The following is an 18,983-nucleotide window of genomic DNA, read 5'->3' on the forward strand; positions in this document are numbered from 1 at the left end:
CTAACGTATCTGCGCTGGGTTTATGTTGTGACATGACGCACCGCAGCTGTTTGAGTCTGTCTACACAAGACATTTGTCTTTCTGAATGGGTGTGTGACGATCCTGTATGGTATTGAGGTGTATTGGAGTGTAGCGCGTTGCATCGCAATGTCCCATTCGTTTTGACATGTTCATTACCTGTTTAGACCATCTTTGACTGTCTAAATGCAGTGAATTTGGGCTTTATTGTCTATAACCAAAGATTTTCCTGTGTAATGTGGAAAAAGCTAGAATGAGATTGATGGATCTTTTATGTTTTATGGTGCCTGGGAGGCTCAATGTTTACACTTTTGGTGGAGATAAACCCATGAATACATACTAATAGTAGTCAATGAACAATAAACTGGGTTAAGAGAATGTATTTTAAGAAAAAATACAAAACATAGCCTTCTTGTGCTTTAAATATGAATGTTCATATATGGATATGATTATGAATGATATGAGATCTGATTTAAGTATTATTCCAGAACATCTGGATGGTGTTAAGAATATTATCCAAGCTTTTGCTGTTTTTCCTCCATATAATGGAACTGGCGGGATGTTTTAAGACTAGCAAATATTTTAAGAATGATATGCTATTTTCCAGCTGAATTAGGGGCAACCTGTTTGATTGTTAGAGAACCTGGCACCTGTTGTTCATTTCTAAATCTGAAATTGTGCAGCATTTAAAGCTACACTTGTAACTTTTTAATGTGAGTGCATGAAATCTATCTGTCAAACAACCTCTTAACTTTGATAAACCTATTATACTAATGATTAACACTCACTTAACGGATTATTAGGAACACCATACTAAAACTGTGTTTGACCCCCTTTCACCTTCAGAACTGCCTTAATTCTAAGTGGCATTGATTCAACAAGGTGCTGAAAGCATTCTTTAGAAATGTTGGCCCATATTGATAGGCTAGCATTTTACAGTTGATGGAGATTTGTGGGATGCACATCCAGGGCACGAAGCTCCCGTTCCACCACATCCCAAAGATGCTCTATTGGGTTGAGATCTGGTGACTGTGGGGGCCATTTTAGTACAGTCAACTCATTGTCATGTTCAAGAAACTAATTTGAAATGATTCGAGTTTTGTGACAAAGTGCATTATCCTGCTGGAAGTAGCCATCAGAGGATGGGGACATGGTGGCCATAAAGGGATGGACATAGTCAGAAACAGTACTCATGTAGGCTGTGGCACTTAAATAATGCCCAATTGGCACTAAGAGGCCTAAAGTGTGCCAAGAAGACATCCCCACACCATTACACCACCACCAGCCTGCACAGTGGTAACAAGGCATGATGGATCCATGTTCTCATTCTGTTTACGCCAAATTCTGACTCTACCATCTGAATGTCTCAACAGAAATCGAGACTCATCAGACCAGGCAACATTTTTCCAGTCATCAACTGTCCAATTTTGGTCAGCACTTGCAAATTGTAGCCTCTTTTTCCTACAGTATTTGTAAAGGAAAGGTAAAAAAAAAAGAAAGAAAAAAAGGTAAAAGAGCAAAATAGATGAACTTGGAACCTGTTGTTAGCCCTTTGTATCTGAAAACACAGGCACAATATGCCATTGGAAACAACATTCAAACAATTAAGGACTTTGTTAATAATGGACAGGCTACAGACTAGTGTGTATGGCTTATATGGGGACTCCTGTGTGACCTATGTAAGGGTGTGTTTGGGAGGGGTTATTGACGAATAAGAGGCATGTGGCCCTGGCAGCTGGTTAGGCAAGGATTAGGGGCTAAAGGGGGTGTCATTCTATGTCTTTTATTTGTGTGCGAGAGCCATGAGATGTAGTGATTATTATAGCTGTGAATATAATCAAACAGTCACATGTAAATCTGCATATCAAGTTGACTTTTTGAATACAGAGCCTGGCTTTCAACTAACCGCATAAAGTCTGGTCCGTTTTGAAGATTATTCTGGCCAAGTACAACCCATTTAGATAGGAGGCTATCTGAATGACATGTAAAATGACCAACTACAGCTTGTTTGTATGTGACATTTAGGCAGAAAATGAACATAACCCTAAGAAGCTTATACAGGTTTTTCTGTTTACTTGATGCTAAATATTTGACCAGAAAAATTTGACCAGAAAAAACAAAAAAACAAATCTGGAAACAAAACAAAAATTATTACATTTCATAAACTAACTTTGTCGGGAATGAGTGTCTTCCTGCACACACACCCATATGCCGACATGCACAACCTTTCAAAAGGCAGCAACAAAGCAGAGCTGATTGATTCATTAATATTAATTAACATTAAGCATTGTTTTTTTTATCAGATCACATGCATGATTTATTATGCATGATACATCACTTATAGAGTCTAAAAATCCCTGTATATCTCCGTTTGAGTGACAGACTTATAATCAGCAGTCAGTCCCTGTTGACTCAGGGGTCCGCTGGGAGTCTGGCATTTACCATTTTGCTCTGTCTAATATTTGTTCCTGGATAGAGTATCATTCTCATAAAAATGTAATGTTGATGAGATTGAATGTTACATGTTGTCTTTGAATGAGACACACTCTTAGAAGAAGAAAAAAGGTTCATTGTGGGGTTCTCGATTCATTTTTAAAGAACCCTTTATTCCCTTTAGGTTCTATATAAGGAGAAATGTCTTAAATGACTGCGCAATATTGTTTCATGTTTAACAGGTTAATTTATTTATTTCTTTATTTAAAGAATTGCAACATATTGTAATGTTTAAAGAAAGTATAGTTTCATGTCTGGTAAAAATATTTGAGCTGCATGGAATCATATGACATTCATATGAAGTTCCTTTTAGTGAGTGTGATGGAGACAGGAACAGTGGAGTTGCAAAAAAATACCCAGCATGCATAGATTCACTCTGCACACTCAACACACAAATTTGTATTATTATTTTATTTGTTTACTCGTTGAACCCCCTAATGCCACTAGAACACACAGGGACACATCAAGTGGGCGAATGTTCAAAAGGACAGTGTGTTCAACGGTTGCACGATCAAAGGGATGTGAACACAATGTACCTTTATCTTCATCAGCCATATTCTTCTAAATTCATTTAATAAGGATAGTGTACAATGGGATGTGTTATTTGAATTAGTCTTTTATATTGTACTTTTTAAACCTTTTATCAGTTTTAATGCAATGTGTTGACATTAACATTTTTGTTATACAGGCCAAAGCATTTCTTGGTTGTTCTAAAATTACGTGGTTCCGACATATAAATGATTAGTAAATGTATTACAAGAAACTGTATTTTATATACAGTGGCCCCAAAAATATTTAGACAGACAGATAGATAGATGGATAGATAGATATTAGATGGATGGACAGACGGACGGACGGACGGACGGACGGACGGACGGACGATAGATAGATAGATAGATAGATAGATAGATAGATAGATAGATAGATAGATAGATAGATAGATAGAAAGACGATAGACAGACAGATGATAGATAGACAGACAGATGATAGAAAGACAGACAGACAGACAGACAATAGAGACAGACACACAGACAACAGACAGACAGACGATAGATAGACAGAAAGACAGACAGATAGACAGACAGACAATAGATAGATAGATAGACAGACAGACAGAGAGATGATAGACAGACAGATAGACAGACGATAGACAGACAGACAGACAGACGATAGATAGACAGACAGACAGATAGACAGACGATAGACAGACAGACAGACGATAGATAGACAGACAGATAGACAGACAGACGACAGACAGACGATAGATAGACAGACAGACAGACGATAGACAGACAAAGACAGACAATAGAGAGACAGACGATAGACAGACAGACAGACAGACAGACAGACGACAGAGACGATAGATAGACAGACAGACAGACAGACAGATAGATGTATAGATGGATAGATATTAGATGGATGGATAGACGGACGGACGGACAGACGATAGATAGATAGATAGATAGATAGATAGATAGATAGATAGATAGATAGATAGATAGATAGATAGAAAGATGATAGATAGACAGACAATAGATAGATAGACAGACAGACAGACAGACAGATAGATAGATAGATATATAGATGGATAGATGGATAGATGGATATTAGATGGATGGATAGACGGATGGACGGACAGACAGACGATAGATAGATAGATATATATATATATAAGATAGATAGATAGATAGATAGATAGATAGATAGATAGAAAGACGATAGAACGACAGACAATAGATAGATAGACAGACAGACGACAGATAGACAGACAGACAGAAAGACGATAGATAGACAGAAAGACAGACAGACAGACAGACAGACGACAGAGACGATAGATAGACAGACAGACAGACAGACAGACAGACAGATAGATGTATAGATGGATAGATATTAGATGGATGGATAGACGGACGGACGGACAGACGATAGATAGATAGATAGATAGATAGATAGATAGATAGATAGATAGATAGATAGATAGATAGATAGATAGATAGATAGATAGAAAGATGATAGATAGACAGACAATAGATAGATAGACAGACAGACAGACAGACAGATAGATAGATAGATAGATAGATATATAGATGGATAGATGGATAGATGGATATTAGATGGATGGATAGACGGATGGACGGACAGACAGACGATAGATAGATAGATATATATATATAAGATAGATAGATAGATAGATAGATAGAAAGACGATAGAACGACAGACAATAGATAGATAGACAGACAGACGACAGATAGACAGACAGACAGAAAGACGATAGATAGACAGAAAGACAGACAGACAGACAGACAATAGATAGACAGACAGACAGACAGACAGACAGACAGAGGATAGACAGACAGACAAAAGATAGATAGATAGACAGACAGACAATAGACAGACAGACAGACAGACGATAGACAGACAATAGACAGACAGACAGACAGACAGACAGAAGACAGACAGACAATAGATAGATAGACAGACAGACAGACAGACAGACAGATGATAGACAGACAGACAGGCGACAGACAGACAGACGATAGACACACAGATAGACAGACAGACAGATACACAGACAGCCAGACAGATAGACAGACAGATGACAGACAATAGATAGATGGACAGACAGACAGACGATAGACAGACAGGCAGACAATAGATAGATAGATAGACAGACAGACGACGATAGACAGACAGAAAATAGATAGACAAGACAGACAGATTCACATCGTTTCACTGTTAGTATGAAGATCGCCTCTGTTAGTTTGAGGCACTCTGCCTTAACTTCTTATCATGTCACATGACAAAGCAAATCACCCGTCCCTTACACACACACACGCACACACACACACAGAAGTGATCATGATCACAGCTGCCTGTGAGCTATAAGCAAATAATTTTGTAATGTAGGACCTTCCTAGATGCTGACCTCAGGAAACCCATCATTGTCATTTAAGGGCAACATGGAACATGAATTCCAGCTCAATAATCCCAAAGCTAGATGGTTATAGGGACTGAAAACAGCTCATTTGATTGGTTCATTGATCCAGGGAAGGGCCACGCCCACCAGACCTGCTTATACTTCTTAATTAATTCCCATCACTTCTGGCAATGCAGGCACACACACACACTCAAATGTTTCATGTTTCTCTTGCTGACTGTGATCTGAACTCTGTTAGTTCAGTCTGTCACATTGGCTGCCTGGAACAAACTCAGTTAGTAGTGTCTGGAGGTGACATGAGGTGACAGATGAGGGTCAGACACAGACACACACCCTGAATCTTAGCTTCCAGTTGCACTGCACACACACTAAAATCTCACACGCATAAACAAGTAGCACAGAAATCACTGAGTATCTTGACTAAAGGCCTCTTCCCTTCAGGACATGCTAACACTGATCCAAATTCAGTATTAGAATGACTACAAGACCAACCAGACTCTATTTTAATCTAAATAATTGACTGATGTGAATATTTTGAAAAGCTGCAATCTTCCTTTAGCAATGTTCTTAAAATATAATACAATGTTTTAATTAAATCGACTATTTATTATTATTTTTATGTAGAGGTTACAACATTAATGGGTTACTCCACGTAAATAATTTGGATCCCTAATTTTGGAACTCTCTAAGAGTGTAAATGAAAATAAAAAAATACTTGCAAATTTGCTTGGAACACAAAGGCAGTTTTATTCCGTTTATTTATATGTGCATGAATAATATATCTAGAGAAATTATCCCCCAGCATTGTCCTTTGGGGACATCACTGTTGCCATGGTTTCATCATGCACCTCTTGACCTTTGGCCTCTTTGACCCAGAGCTCATTCAAAAATATTACTGAGATTAAGCATAAAGTTTATCGTTCACTTGAATTTATATTTTGTGCTGGACTGGGTGTATCCGGGAACAATTTGAAGATTGCGTGTCCCGTGAGGCCTTCTTTATTGTCCCATTTTTATGAGCGGTTCTGACACACACACACAGGGGAAGGAGAGGGGGCAGCAGGTGCAGGGGGCTGGACTGACACATGATTGACAGGCGGATTGATTTCTTTTGAATGTCAGCTTGGATAATTATCAGAATCTGTCAGTAAGTGTCACACCGCTAAGGCAGCAAAGTGGTTTAACAAGATATTGTAGTGTTTTTTCTTTCCCTGCTTTCTTTGACACACAGACTTATAACATTTATAACAAGATCGTCATAGAGCCCACGGCTGATCATTACCGTAATCCTCAGACCTGGAGTTATGCGTTTCACTATTAACACCAAAATGAATCTGTAATTCCAGTGATCAAACGAAACGACAAAACCACAATACATCAAACAACAGTCGTTATTCAAATTCCTTATTAACTCGTTCCCTGCCAGTGCCACCGCTAGCATTTTTTTTTTTTCAGTTTCCAGTTTCATAGCCTGCAGAAAATTCATGAATATCTGAACATTATTTATCAAAAGACAGAACAGACCTTATAGAAGCTAAAAAAAAACTGGGTTTCATAAAAAAAAAAAGCTGAGAAAATCACGTTTTGGTCAAAGACTACGTCTGGATCAGATTCAGAAATATGATGGAAACACAGATGGAGTAGATCGAACACCCCAAAGCTTCATAGTCCTATAGCTCGTTGTATATATATATATATATATATATATATATATATATAATACTGATTTGCAAATTAGGACAATCTCAAAAAGAGATTTTGGGAGGTTTTGTCAGATTTTGCTCACTTCTGGGTATCCATTTGTATGTTGGTAGGGGTATGTACTGTATGTATGTATACGTATACACACACACACACACACACACTCACACGCTCGCACATATCCATCTAAGTATGCAGACACACACCCTGCTGGCCAGCTGTTCACGGCAAGGGCGGCATAGATTAGCTTTGTCATATATCACTGTCTCTCTCTCTCTCTCTCTCTCTCTCTCTTTGTGTGTGTGTGTGTGTGTTAGACTAAGTGATAGACTGGGGTGTGACTCTTTACTTGGCTGGTGGTGACCCAATTTTAGCACAGAATGTCAAATAGCCGTCAACAACGTCCAAAACATTTAGCTGCTAGCTTATGAAGGACTGGAGGAAACTCTATGTACAAATGTGAAATGGCAGAGATACATGTCTAAAAAACAACCCAGTTTGAGTACTTTGGCAACCCAGGACTGGGTTAAACAAGCTCAGCACTGGGTGGGTTAAATGTTTGAAAGTGGGGAATAAACCACATGACATGCATGCCTTTTTCACAATATTTCCAACCCAGCACCATTGGGTTACTGATGATGAACAATTATCAACTCAAATTGGATCAGATTAACCCAGCTCCCTTATATATCTTTGTTTCAATATGTTGTTGCTTATATTTTTTGTAGGTGACTTGCTTGCAAGATTTCTTTGGTGATGACGACGTTTTCATTGCCTGTGGACCAGAAAAATTCCGCTATGCACAAGATGACTTCTCTCTGGATGAAAACGGTAGGTTACACTTGTTAATAAATAGGCTTAAGTGAGAAATCTAATATTGGTGATTGAATAAATTGGTTGAATTGGCTCAAACTAAATCTGCCCGTTTTTAATCTCTACATTTATCATTTTAATTGTTGCGTTGCGATCCTCTTGCACGTTCTTACAGCTAAGCCGGTAACATAGTGTCGGCCTAGATCCGGCCCACATCTGGTACACATGGATTCCACATGGCCCAGATGTGGGCCGACACTATGTTGCTGTCTGGGGGTAGAATGAGATGTTAGGTGTCCACCATTTAACATTATTGTCTTGCAACTAACCCAACACTGAACAAAACTAACTTCTTTGAATAAAAAAATCTGTTAGTAAGAACATAAAGAAACTTCTGTGGTTAACATTATTCCCATTTCAGACCAAACGGAGAAAGTTCTCTAAATCAAACAAAAAAAATCTACAGTGGTAAAATTAATTATTCTAGTTTTAGTCCCCTTGTTATCAGTAAAGCCTTCGATTCAGCTCAAGAGCGGAGTTCAAGTGCGTTTTTTTGCCAATCATCCATGATGTTTTTTTTTTTTTTTTACTTGAAGAATAGACTGACATATCTAACAGAATGTTGTACACTAATACCTTTACTATTTTTTCTATTTCCGCAGAAGCAACTCAGTTTAGTCAATTCAATGTGACATCTGTATAATCTCAGTAACACTTTCAGTCTGTGCGTGTTTTAGAGACGGTAAAGAGAGCAGGAGGATGTCATTCATTTAGCCTCTCAGAATCAGGCTTTCAAATGGCTTAATGCATTATTCAGATTCACATTTGCATATGTAAATAGCCAATGTGCGACTCACATGGGTGTAATAAGGTTCTCTGTTTCTCTTGCCGTAGAGTGTCGGGTAATGAAGACCCCTAAAGGACAGAGGGGCTCCAAGAGTCCCGGCCCAATGCGACGCTGCAAGTCTCCGGCTGATTCCAGTGAGCCTATAATTATGTGATTCATGTCAGCTCAACACACCTTTAACTCCACACTGAAGCTTTGCTAACTCTTACACCACATTTTCTTGCATGGATGATTGGCAAGCTTTCTACAATAATACACTTTATTTTCTTCTAAACTGCTTTGTCCATTATATCATATTAACATGTTTATTTTTGCTTACACCGTTAAATTATGCATGATTATGAATTATCTGTTGTTTTGATTTTGATGAGATTTTGAACACCTTGTCACTTTAATTTGGTTTTTGTTAATCTGTCATAATCTCGCAATTGCTCATGTTTGTGTGTGTTCTTGCAAATTAAGGCCTGTGCAATTAACCTTCTGTGTGCATAAATGGTTAATACTGTCAGAATGATTTTAATATATGTGATATGCATAGCTACTAAAGTAGTTAATCAGATTATTGATGGTTAAACCTCAAAGATCCACTGCAACAAAACTGAAACAGCTGTTTAAAGCAGTTCATTAATGAATACCTTTTTTAATTAAATGTACAGTACGTTACACCTACTTACAAAAGCAACTCGCACAGCAGTTTTGAATCCAATTTGATTTCTTTTCACAACGTTCAGTTAAAAATTCACATGTATATATATTTTAAATATTTGTCATCATAGTCTAGTGAAACGTTAAAGAGTGCTCTGAAATGAACCTATTGAAGTTCTAGCTTACTCGGAAGCTCTTTATAAAAGTCAAAGCAACTGCACTGAAGTCCTCTTTTGCTTTTCAGCTATCAGAGAACTGCTCTGAACATATCAGAATTTCAGACTCTTTGCATGCTGGGAAAGACAAAAAAATCACACGAAAAACTAAATATGCACAAACATGCTTCTTATTATGAAGTAAGGAAGGAAGGAGGGAAGGAAGGAAGGAGGGAGGGAGGGTTTGTGTCTCAGGAAGGAAGGAGGGAAGGAAGGGTTTGTGTCTCAGGAAGGATGGACGGAGGGAAGGAAGGGTTTGTGTCTCAGGAAGGATGGACGGAGGGAAGGAAGGGTTTGTGTCTCAGGAAGGAAGGAAGAAAAGAAGGAAGGAAGGTGGGGTTTGTGTCTCAGTAAGGAAGGAAGGAAGAAAAGAAGGAAGGGTTTGTGTCTGAGGAAGGAAGGAAGGAAGGAAGGAAGGAAGGAAGGAAGGAGGGGTTTGTGTCTCAGTAAGGAAGGAAGAAAAGAAGGAAGGAAGGAAGGAAGAGTTTGTCTCAGTCAGGAAGGAAGTGTTTGTTTCTCAGTCAGGAAGAAAGGAAGACAAGAAGGAAGGGTTTGTGTCTCAGTACGGAAGGAAGAAAAGAAGGAAGGAAGGAAGAGTTTGTGTCTCAGTCAGGAAGGAAGGGTTTGTTTTTCAGTCAGGAAGGAAGGAAGAAAAGGAGGATGGAAGGGTTTGTGTCTCAGGAAGGAAGGAAGGAAGAGTTTGTGTCTCAGTCAGGAAGGAAGGAAGAAAAGAAGGAAGGGTTTGTGTCTCAGTACGGAAGGAAGAAAAGAAGGAAGGAAGGAATGAAGAGTTTGTGTCTCAGTCAGGAAGGAAGGAAGGAAGTGTTTGTTTCTCGGTCAGGTAGTAAGGAAGACAAGAAGGAAGGCTTTGTGTCTCAGTAAGGAAGGAAGAAAAGAAGGAAGGAAGGAAGAGTTTGTGTCTCAGTCAGCAAGGAAGGGTTTGTTTTTCAGTCAGGAAGGAAGGAAGAAAAGGAGGATGGAAGGGTTTGTGTCTCAGGAAGGAAGGAAGGAAGGAAGGAAGGAAGAGTTTGTGTCTCAGTCAGGAAGGAAGGAAGTGTTTGTTTCTCAATCAGTAAGGAAGGAAGACAAGAAGGAAGGAAGAGTTTGTCTCAGTCAGGAAGGAAGGAAGAAAAGAAGGAAGGAAGGAAGGAAGAGTTTGTGTCTCAGTCAGGAAGGAAGGAAGAAAAGGAGGAAGGAAGGGTTTGTGTCTCAGTAAGGAAGGAAGGAAGGAAGGAAGAGTTTGTGTCTCAGTCAGGAAGGAAGGAAGTGTTTGTTTCTCAGTCAGGAAGGAAGGAAGACAAGAAGGAAGGAAGAGTTTGTCTCAGTCAGGAAGGAAGGAAGAAAAGAAGGAAGAGTTTGTGTCTCAGTAAGGAAGGAAGAAAAGAAGGAAGGAAGGAATGGCTTGTGTATCAGTCAGGAAGGAATGAATGAAGGAAGGAAGGGTTTGTGTCTCTGAGGATTAAAAGATGAAGAGAGAGGACGCCTGTCACACAAGTTTGAGTTTGATGTAAGCAGATAGATTTGCGCTGTTACATGTTTAATATTTAGATAGGAAGGATCACTCAATCTTCCAAGAGAGACTGAAGTCTGGGGCCACTTTTTAATCTGAGGATGAGGGCAAAAATGCCATGCTTGTTTACTAGAGGATCAAGACTAATAAACAAAAGAGTTTAGGTTATAAGCAGATGTGCCCATCAACAGTGCTGTCGCGTGAGGTTAAATGTAAGCATTATTACTTTGGCTGGGAAAGAGATGAGGTTTTAATGATGGGGGAAAGGAAGCATTAATATGTCCTCGTTGACCTATCCACAGCCAACAGAATCATGATATGACTGCCATCTTGTGGTGGCAGAACCTCATTTAGTTAAACATGGAAATTCTGTCATCATTTACTCACCCTCAAGTTTTCCCAAACCTGTATGAATTTATTTCTTCTGCTCAACATAAACACTTCTTCTTCATACTATGGAAGTTAAGGGTGTTCATCAACGTTTGGTTACCAACGTTCTTCCAAATATATTATTTTGAGTTCAGCAGAAGAAAGAGGTTTAGGACAAAAACATTTATTGCCCCTGCAGACAAAATGTGTGTGTGTTCTGGAAGAAGAAAAATGTATAAATATAGGTCTATTTGCTAACATTATTATTTGTGTTGTTGTTGTTGTTTACACTATTATATACAGTAGATAACCTCAAACCTAAAAGCCAGACATGGACTAAAAGCCATAAAACAAATTTTGATATGAAGAATTATTTGTTTCACACAAAAAGACTAGCTAATTTGTGCATGCTAACTTTTCTTGCATGGCCTGTGTGCTTTAAATCAGTGTATCTGTATCACTGTGCACACTCAGTGGTGGCTGGACTAATGTTTTTTTTAATTATTATTATTCCCTTGCATGTTTCTTTATATCCCCCCCCCCCCCTTGTTTTTTTTTTCTTTAACGCCCACATTGTACGTTTTGTATTTAACTGCTCTCCTTTTGAAATAAATGAACAAGGACATTTTCCAGCATTTTATATTTGTTTTTTGTTTTGTTTTTGTTTACCATCAGTTCTTGATTTATACATCCATTTAGTTCTCTATTAATCAGATTATCTTTCATTCCATATTTTACACCATTATTTGGGTTCAGAGTTTTAAGTTCAGCTTAGCAGTTTACACTGTAACCCCCAAAATTTGGCAAAACTCGAAAAAATGTAGGCAGTCTGTTGCATCACATTTTTTAAGTTAAGAAATTTTTATTTTGTACTGTCCATTTGAATTGCTCTTAACTTGAAATATTTGCATAAGCTAACTCTTAAATTTAACTTTACATGTAATCCCAAGGTAAATATTTTTTTAGAAATGGAAACTTGCTAATTCAGTCAATGCTAACCTGCTTGGTGACACAATGCTTTGAAGGAGTAAGACAATATAGAAAATTTAACATATCCGTTTAGACGATATAGAACATTTAACATTTAACCCCCCCCCCCCCCCAAAAGAAACTCTTTTGAATTAGCATAGCAAAACATTAAACACTACTAATCTTCCACTTAACATTAATCTTGCACACAAACAAAAAAACACGAACTAACAATTAATTTTAGCATTCACTCTCAGAAAAAAAGGCACAAAAGCTGTCACTGGGGCTGTAAACTTTTGTCAATTTTAGGTGCTAATGTGTGCATTTCAGGTGCTAATATGTATATTTTATGTGCTAATATGTACATTTCAGGTGCTAATATATATATTTTAGGTGCTAATAAGTACATTTTAGGTGATAATATGTACATTTTAAGTGGTAATATGTATATTTTATGTGCTGATATGTACATTTCAGGTGATAATATGTACATTTTAGGAGCTAATATGTCCATTTTAAGTGGTAATATGTACATTTCAGGTACTATGTACATTTTAGGTGCTAATATGTACATTTTAGGTGCTATTATGTACATTTCAGGTGCTAATATGTACATTTTAGGTGGTAATATGTATATTTTATGTGCTAATATGTACATTGCAGGTGCTAATATGAACATTGCAGGTGCTAATATGTACAATTCAGGAGCTAATATGTCCATTTCAAGTGGTAATATGTACATTTCAGGTACTAATATGTACATTTTAGGTGCTAATAATTTTAGGTGCTAATATGTACATTTTAGATGCTAATATGTCCATTTCAGGAGCTAATATGTCCATTTTAGGTCCTAATATGTACATTTTAGGTGGTAATATGTCCATTTCAGGAGCTGATATGTCTATTTTAGGTCCTAATATGTACATTTTAGGTGGTAATATGTAAATTTTAGGTGGTAATATGTACATTTTAGGTGCTAATATGTACATTTCAGGTGCTAATATATACATTTCAGGTGCTAATATGTACATTTTAGGTGCTAATATGTACCTCTAAGGTACCAAAATGCAGCCTTTGGGTACAAAAGTGTACAGTACCTTTTGAAAAGGTACAGCCCCAGTGACAGCATTTGTACCTTTTTTTTTCCTGAGAGTGACTCACATTCGAGTGCATGGCAAAGCATGCTGGGAAATAAAAATCCCAGCCCAAATTTGGTTAATTTGAAGTTGTTTAAATGAACAGAAACCATTTAAAACTCAAAACAATGAAGCAATTCATATTACTTAAAATGTGAAACTCAAAAGATAAAGAAAGTTTTACATACTCTTAAAAGTTCATTTGATTGAACTAATTTGTTCAATTTAAGTTTACCCTACACTCCAATTATTCTGAGCATAAGGGTTTACAGTGTTGAAATATATTGTAGGCTCTTCATATTCTTTAATATTTAGCACCAGATGTTTAAGTGATAATGACACAAAAGCCTAGGGCGAGCTATTGTACCTATATAGCGTAAAGTGTGACCCCAAAAAAACTTTTTATGGACCTATTTGCATTTTTAGGGGTGTAAACCAATCATGAAACACACAGCAAGGCTAACTTAGAGAAAATCTGCATTTAATTAGCACATGAAAGGCTAAGATCAGCACTTTTTTTTTACATATCTCCTTATCCAGGTCTTCCAACAGCGCCTGGCTTTTCATCTGAGGTTCTGTTCTCTTTGTTTTATTTGTTCATTAGCTGGAGCGGGTTTTAAGGCCTGGCGTCTGGTCCTTAGGTTTTTGTACTGCTTAAAAGAAAGCCTTTAGTACATTAGTACACACACGATCACACCACTCTCACATATAAACACAGCTCTGGTGTCTCATAGCAACCTGCTCTATTCATAGAAAGATGTGGAAATGAGTTCCAGCAAACAGATACACACACTCGCAGCTGGCTAGACGACAGTTGACAACATGATTACGCAGAAAGGAGGGAAGACACTGTCTAACCCCACAATTTGTCTTTTCTTTTCCCTTAATCTTTCTGTCTGTGGCTCTCCTTCTATCCCTCTCTTTCACATTTGCACTTTGTATTTCGCTCTCTAGCTAACGGAACCGGCTCCAGTAGTCAGCTCTCTACGCCCATCTCTAAGCAGTCGCCCATCTCGACCCCGACTAGCCCTGGCAGCACTCGCAAACAGAAGGTAATGATCTGTCAATTCCTATATCTACCGCCTGAACTATTCCTTCATATCTCTTTTCTGAATATGTTTGGATTGGCATGTTACCATACTATTGTTCATTTTCTTTCAGTATGCAGATTGTTAACTTTAAACAAAAATGAGCACACTGCATGTATTCCACAATGCAATGCATAAAAAAAAAAAAAACTTTTGCTGATAATTTACTCATCCCCATGTCATCCAAGATGTCTATGTCATGCTTTCTTCAGTCGAAAAGAAATTAAGGTTTTTGATGAAAACATTACAGCATTTTTCTCCATATAATGGACTTCAGTGGGAACCAAACGGTTCAAGGTCCAAAAGACAGTTTCAGTGCAAACTGCAAACTGTTCAAAGGGCTTTAAACGATTCCAGACGACGACGAATAAGGGTCTTATCAAGCGAAACGATCGCTCATTTAAAAAATAAATAACAAAGTTTAAGTTTTATAAGCTCAAATGCTCACCTTGCTCTGTTCTGTGACGCACTTTTGTGACTCTCCTGTTCGAACTCGTTCATCAAAATGAATCTTTTTTCGAGTCAATTTGTTCGTTGAATCAACCAAATGACTCGTGAAAAGATTCGAACAGAGTTTCGAACAGGAGAGTCACAAACACGCATCACAGAACTTAGCAAGGCGACCACTTGAGCTTATAAAATTAAAACTTTATTTTTTTTTTAAATGAGCGATCGTTTCGCTTGATAAGACCCTTAATCATCGTCTGAAGTCGTTTAAAGCCCTTTGAACAGTTTGCAGTTTGTACTGAAAGTGTCTTTTGGACCTTGAACTGTTTGGTTCCCATTGAAGTCCATTATATGGAGAAAATCCTGGAATGTTTTCATCAAAAACCTTAATTTCTTTTCGACTGAAGAAAGAATGACATGGACATCTTGGATGACATGGGGGTAAGTAAATCATATTTCTCAAAATTTTCTCTGCTCGTGTTCATTTATTTGGAATGACAGAGGGCAAATGAAAGTTTGCCAACTGCACCTGATTCTCATCGGCTCAGCTGGTTTGCGACCCGCTAATTTGTGTTCTTTAATTTTAATTTATCTGGGCAAATCCCACTCCAATCTGCGCTTTTATAGGATTGCGGTCTCGCGTTAATTTGCTGTTTGGTAAATCTGGCTCTTAATTAGGATGTTAACATAAACTCACCCTGCCCTCTTTTCACTTCTAGGATCTATACTTGCCTCTGTCTCTGGAAGATGAAGATTCACAGGGGGAGTCCATGTAGACCCTTTCCGCCCCGCACGCCAGTAACAGAGGCATCTCCGGTGCTATCTGTCTTGGAAACATCAACATCGCCGCCCTAGTTGCCATGCAGGGTGAATGCACGCATCACCTTTGCAGGCCTCGAAGCTTTTCAGCGATGGTCAGTGCACTATTTGCTGCTTGAGAATTTGTTGCATCCATTTTCTGTGTTTTGATAATAGATTTGTAGTGAGCGATGAAAATGTTAAGTATATGCGGGGCATATGCTGCACTTTTCACTTGTATTATAACAACAAACACCCAAATTTGTACATGTGGTCTGCTGTGGGAATTCATTTTATATATATGAGGAATTTGAGAAACTTAAGTGTTAACACACAGCAGGTCGGTTTAGCTCTTTAAACATCCAACCATCATTTTTTAAACCAATAGTTTTGACTTTTTCATACTGACTTTTTTAAAAGCTTGGTCTTATGAATTTCAAGCAGCAAATAGTCATTTTTACAAGGGTGTAATAGTCTGACTTGTACAAGACAAAAAAAGACAACAAAAAAAAAATCGTAAAAGGGAAAAAAGAGAAAAAAAAACTGGTTGCACCATTAATAATTTTTATTAATCTCTTTTTGTAACCCTCTCTCTCTCTCTCTCTGTGCAATGGTTTAGTGTGTTTTAAAGCCCATGAGGTTGAATAGAGCCCACAGAAAAGTCTCTATTCCTATCACTGTAAATAATGTGTACAGCCTACTCTAAGACACCAAAATCAATGTTTTTACATTGTTGCGATGACTTAAAAACAGATATAATGTTAAATGACAATAGCTCTGAAGGTACTCATTAAAAATTGAGAGGGGGGCCAAAAGCCATATAACAAGGTCTATTTGCTTTCAAAAACAATCACATTAAGTTTAGGTAAAAAGGTAAAAGTGTTTAGGTAATAACAGCAGCAGATTTCTGTTCAAATGGATTGGATTAAAGGAATGGGAAATTAAAACCGGTAGGACTTGGATGTGGGGAACAGACAATTTAAGCCCTTATCCACTGAAACTGCAACTCTTAAATGTCATTCACAAGAAAATACCGATGCAAGATTTCATGCCATTGTTTGCCATTTGTGTTATATCCAGTTGTGACGCATCATGGGAATTTTCAATGAATAATGACTTTTTTCTCACACAAAGCTATTGTAAGTCATACCTGAACCATTTTATGGTGCTTATTTGAAGCTCCAAATAGCCTTGTGGTATGAAAAAGAGAAGCATGAACATTCTTCCAAATGACTACTTTGTCCAAGATAAAATGTCATACAGGTTTAGAGCGACAAAATGATGAGCATTTCCATTTTCGGAAGACTATTCCTTTTGAAATTGAGTTGGAACGTGTCTTTTAAGGTACCGTGTCATTTTTTTTAGAAAGCCAAAGTTATGTTGAAAAGAGGGAAGCTGATGAACCTGAACATTTACATATTAAAAAAACCAAATACATACGATATGATGATGGATTTCAGTGTATGATAGCAAATTGCATTCATTTCTCAATCACAACATGTTGGTCAACTCTTTGACAGACGGAAAAAAACAAAAAAACTAGCACAACAAAACTGCACAAATCAAGCAAACTCTTTGATGATCCTTTTTGAAATATATAATTTCCATTTATGTGTCTCGAGATGATTTTTCACCTTCCATGGTGCCTTTTATACACCATCCTCTATGAAAAACCCGCAAAACAAACAAAAAAAAAAATCTACAAGAAACCGAAACACTCATCTGTCAGTTGTTTACTGTATCTTTATGAAATGTTTGATATGAAGTGGGGCTCAAACACTAACTATAACTGTTACTGTAGTAGTTTATCAGGGTAATTCTTCAGACATGGTGCAGATGCTATCTTTTCTCCTATAGTGCTGTAAACACAGTTGCTTGTGTACTGATATTTTTGGGCTTGGGGACATTACAAAAAAAAAAAAAAAAAACGACTCAGACTTCCTCTCTGATTATCATGTACTTCCTGCTGTATCATCGTGACTTGTTTTGGTGATGTCATTCTGTGTATTAAACTTCTCTCTTTACTATTAAAATGAGACGCTCTTCTGCTCCTGTTTTGACTAATGCTCATGAATGTCTTCATTGTTGGTTTGTTATTGTCTGTCAGTATTTTTTTTTTTGTTCAGTGAGCACATGACCTACATTCATGGCCTAATTTTTTCGCTTGTCCTTGGCTAATAAAAGGGGTCATGAACTGAGAAAACCAATTTCCCCTGTCTTTTGTCATAAAGACATTTCCAGAAACAACTCTTATTGAAACCAAGCTGCCCAAAGAGAATAATACAACGACAGCCTGCAGTCAGACACAGATATAACACCTAGTTCTTCAACATTGCCTCTTAGTGAAGTGATATGGACAGACTGAGAGGCATTAGAATCACTTGACCAAAATTAAATTACCTTGGCTTTTTAGTTTCAAGTATGTGAATGTCTCGGACTGTGCAAAAAGACTTTTAAGGAGAGACTGAAGGCTCTTTATAACATGACGGTTAAAAAAACAATAAGAACAATATGGCAGAAAACTAAATAAAGGAGCCATTTGGCAATTGGTCGTGCCACTGCAGCTGCCATTAGAAGCTCCGGTTACCATAGAAACAGCCCGGTCCTGTCCACAGTGGCTGGACCAACTTACCCATATTTCCTGCTTTTCAACGCATGAAATTCAAGAACTGACTGTTCACTTGTTGCCTAGTATATCACTGTTTTATAGTTCACTTTGAAATCAATTTTTGGTATGTATTTATATTTTTAGGTCAAACCGTTTTTGTCTGTCAGTCATATAATGCAGGTCTATGGTCACCACCTCAAAGAGCATGCACAGAGAAGTCCAAATTAAACAAGATTTAATGACTCGTAAATGTAAGTACACATTGATGGCCTAACACACGAAACAAGCGGTTTGTGTGAGAAAACGAACAGTAGGCTATTTATATCGTTTTTACCTCTTGTAACTATAGCCACGTTCAAGTGATCTGAGGGTGCGGGCGCTTTGTGG

General features: G+C 37.7%; 1 protein-coding gene across 1 annotated transcript in view; it reads left to right on the top strand.

Annotated features, from left to right (window-relative positions):
* The window catches only part of LOC120472027 (neuronal migration protein doublecortin), a 93,091-nt gene extending 75,043 nt beyond the window's left edge, over window positions 1-18,048 (top strand). The window contains exons 4-7 of the mRNA XM_039662016.2: window positions 7,880-7,982; window positions 8,859-8,945; window positions 14,610-14,707; window positions 15,910-18,048. Of these exons, the coding sequence (XP_039517950.1) occupies window positions 7,880-7,982; window positions 8,859-8,945; window positions 14,610-14,707; window positions 15,910-15,966 (345 nt within the window). The 3' untranslated portion in view covers window positions 15,967-18,048. The remainder of the gene's footprint in view (window positions 1-7,879; window positions 7,983-8,858; window positions 8,946-14,609; window positions 14,708-15,909) is intronic.
* The last annotated feature ends 935 nt before the right edge of the window (window positions 18,049-18,983 follow it).

The sequence above is a fragment of the Pimephales promelas genome, chromosome 4 (genome assembly GCF_988280905.1).
Source record: "Pimephales promelas chromosome 4, fPimPro1.hap1.1, whole genome shotgun sequence".
NCBI lineage: Eukaryota > Metazoa > Chordata > Actinopteri > Cypriniformes > Leuciscidae > Pimephales > Pimephales promelas.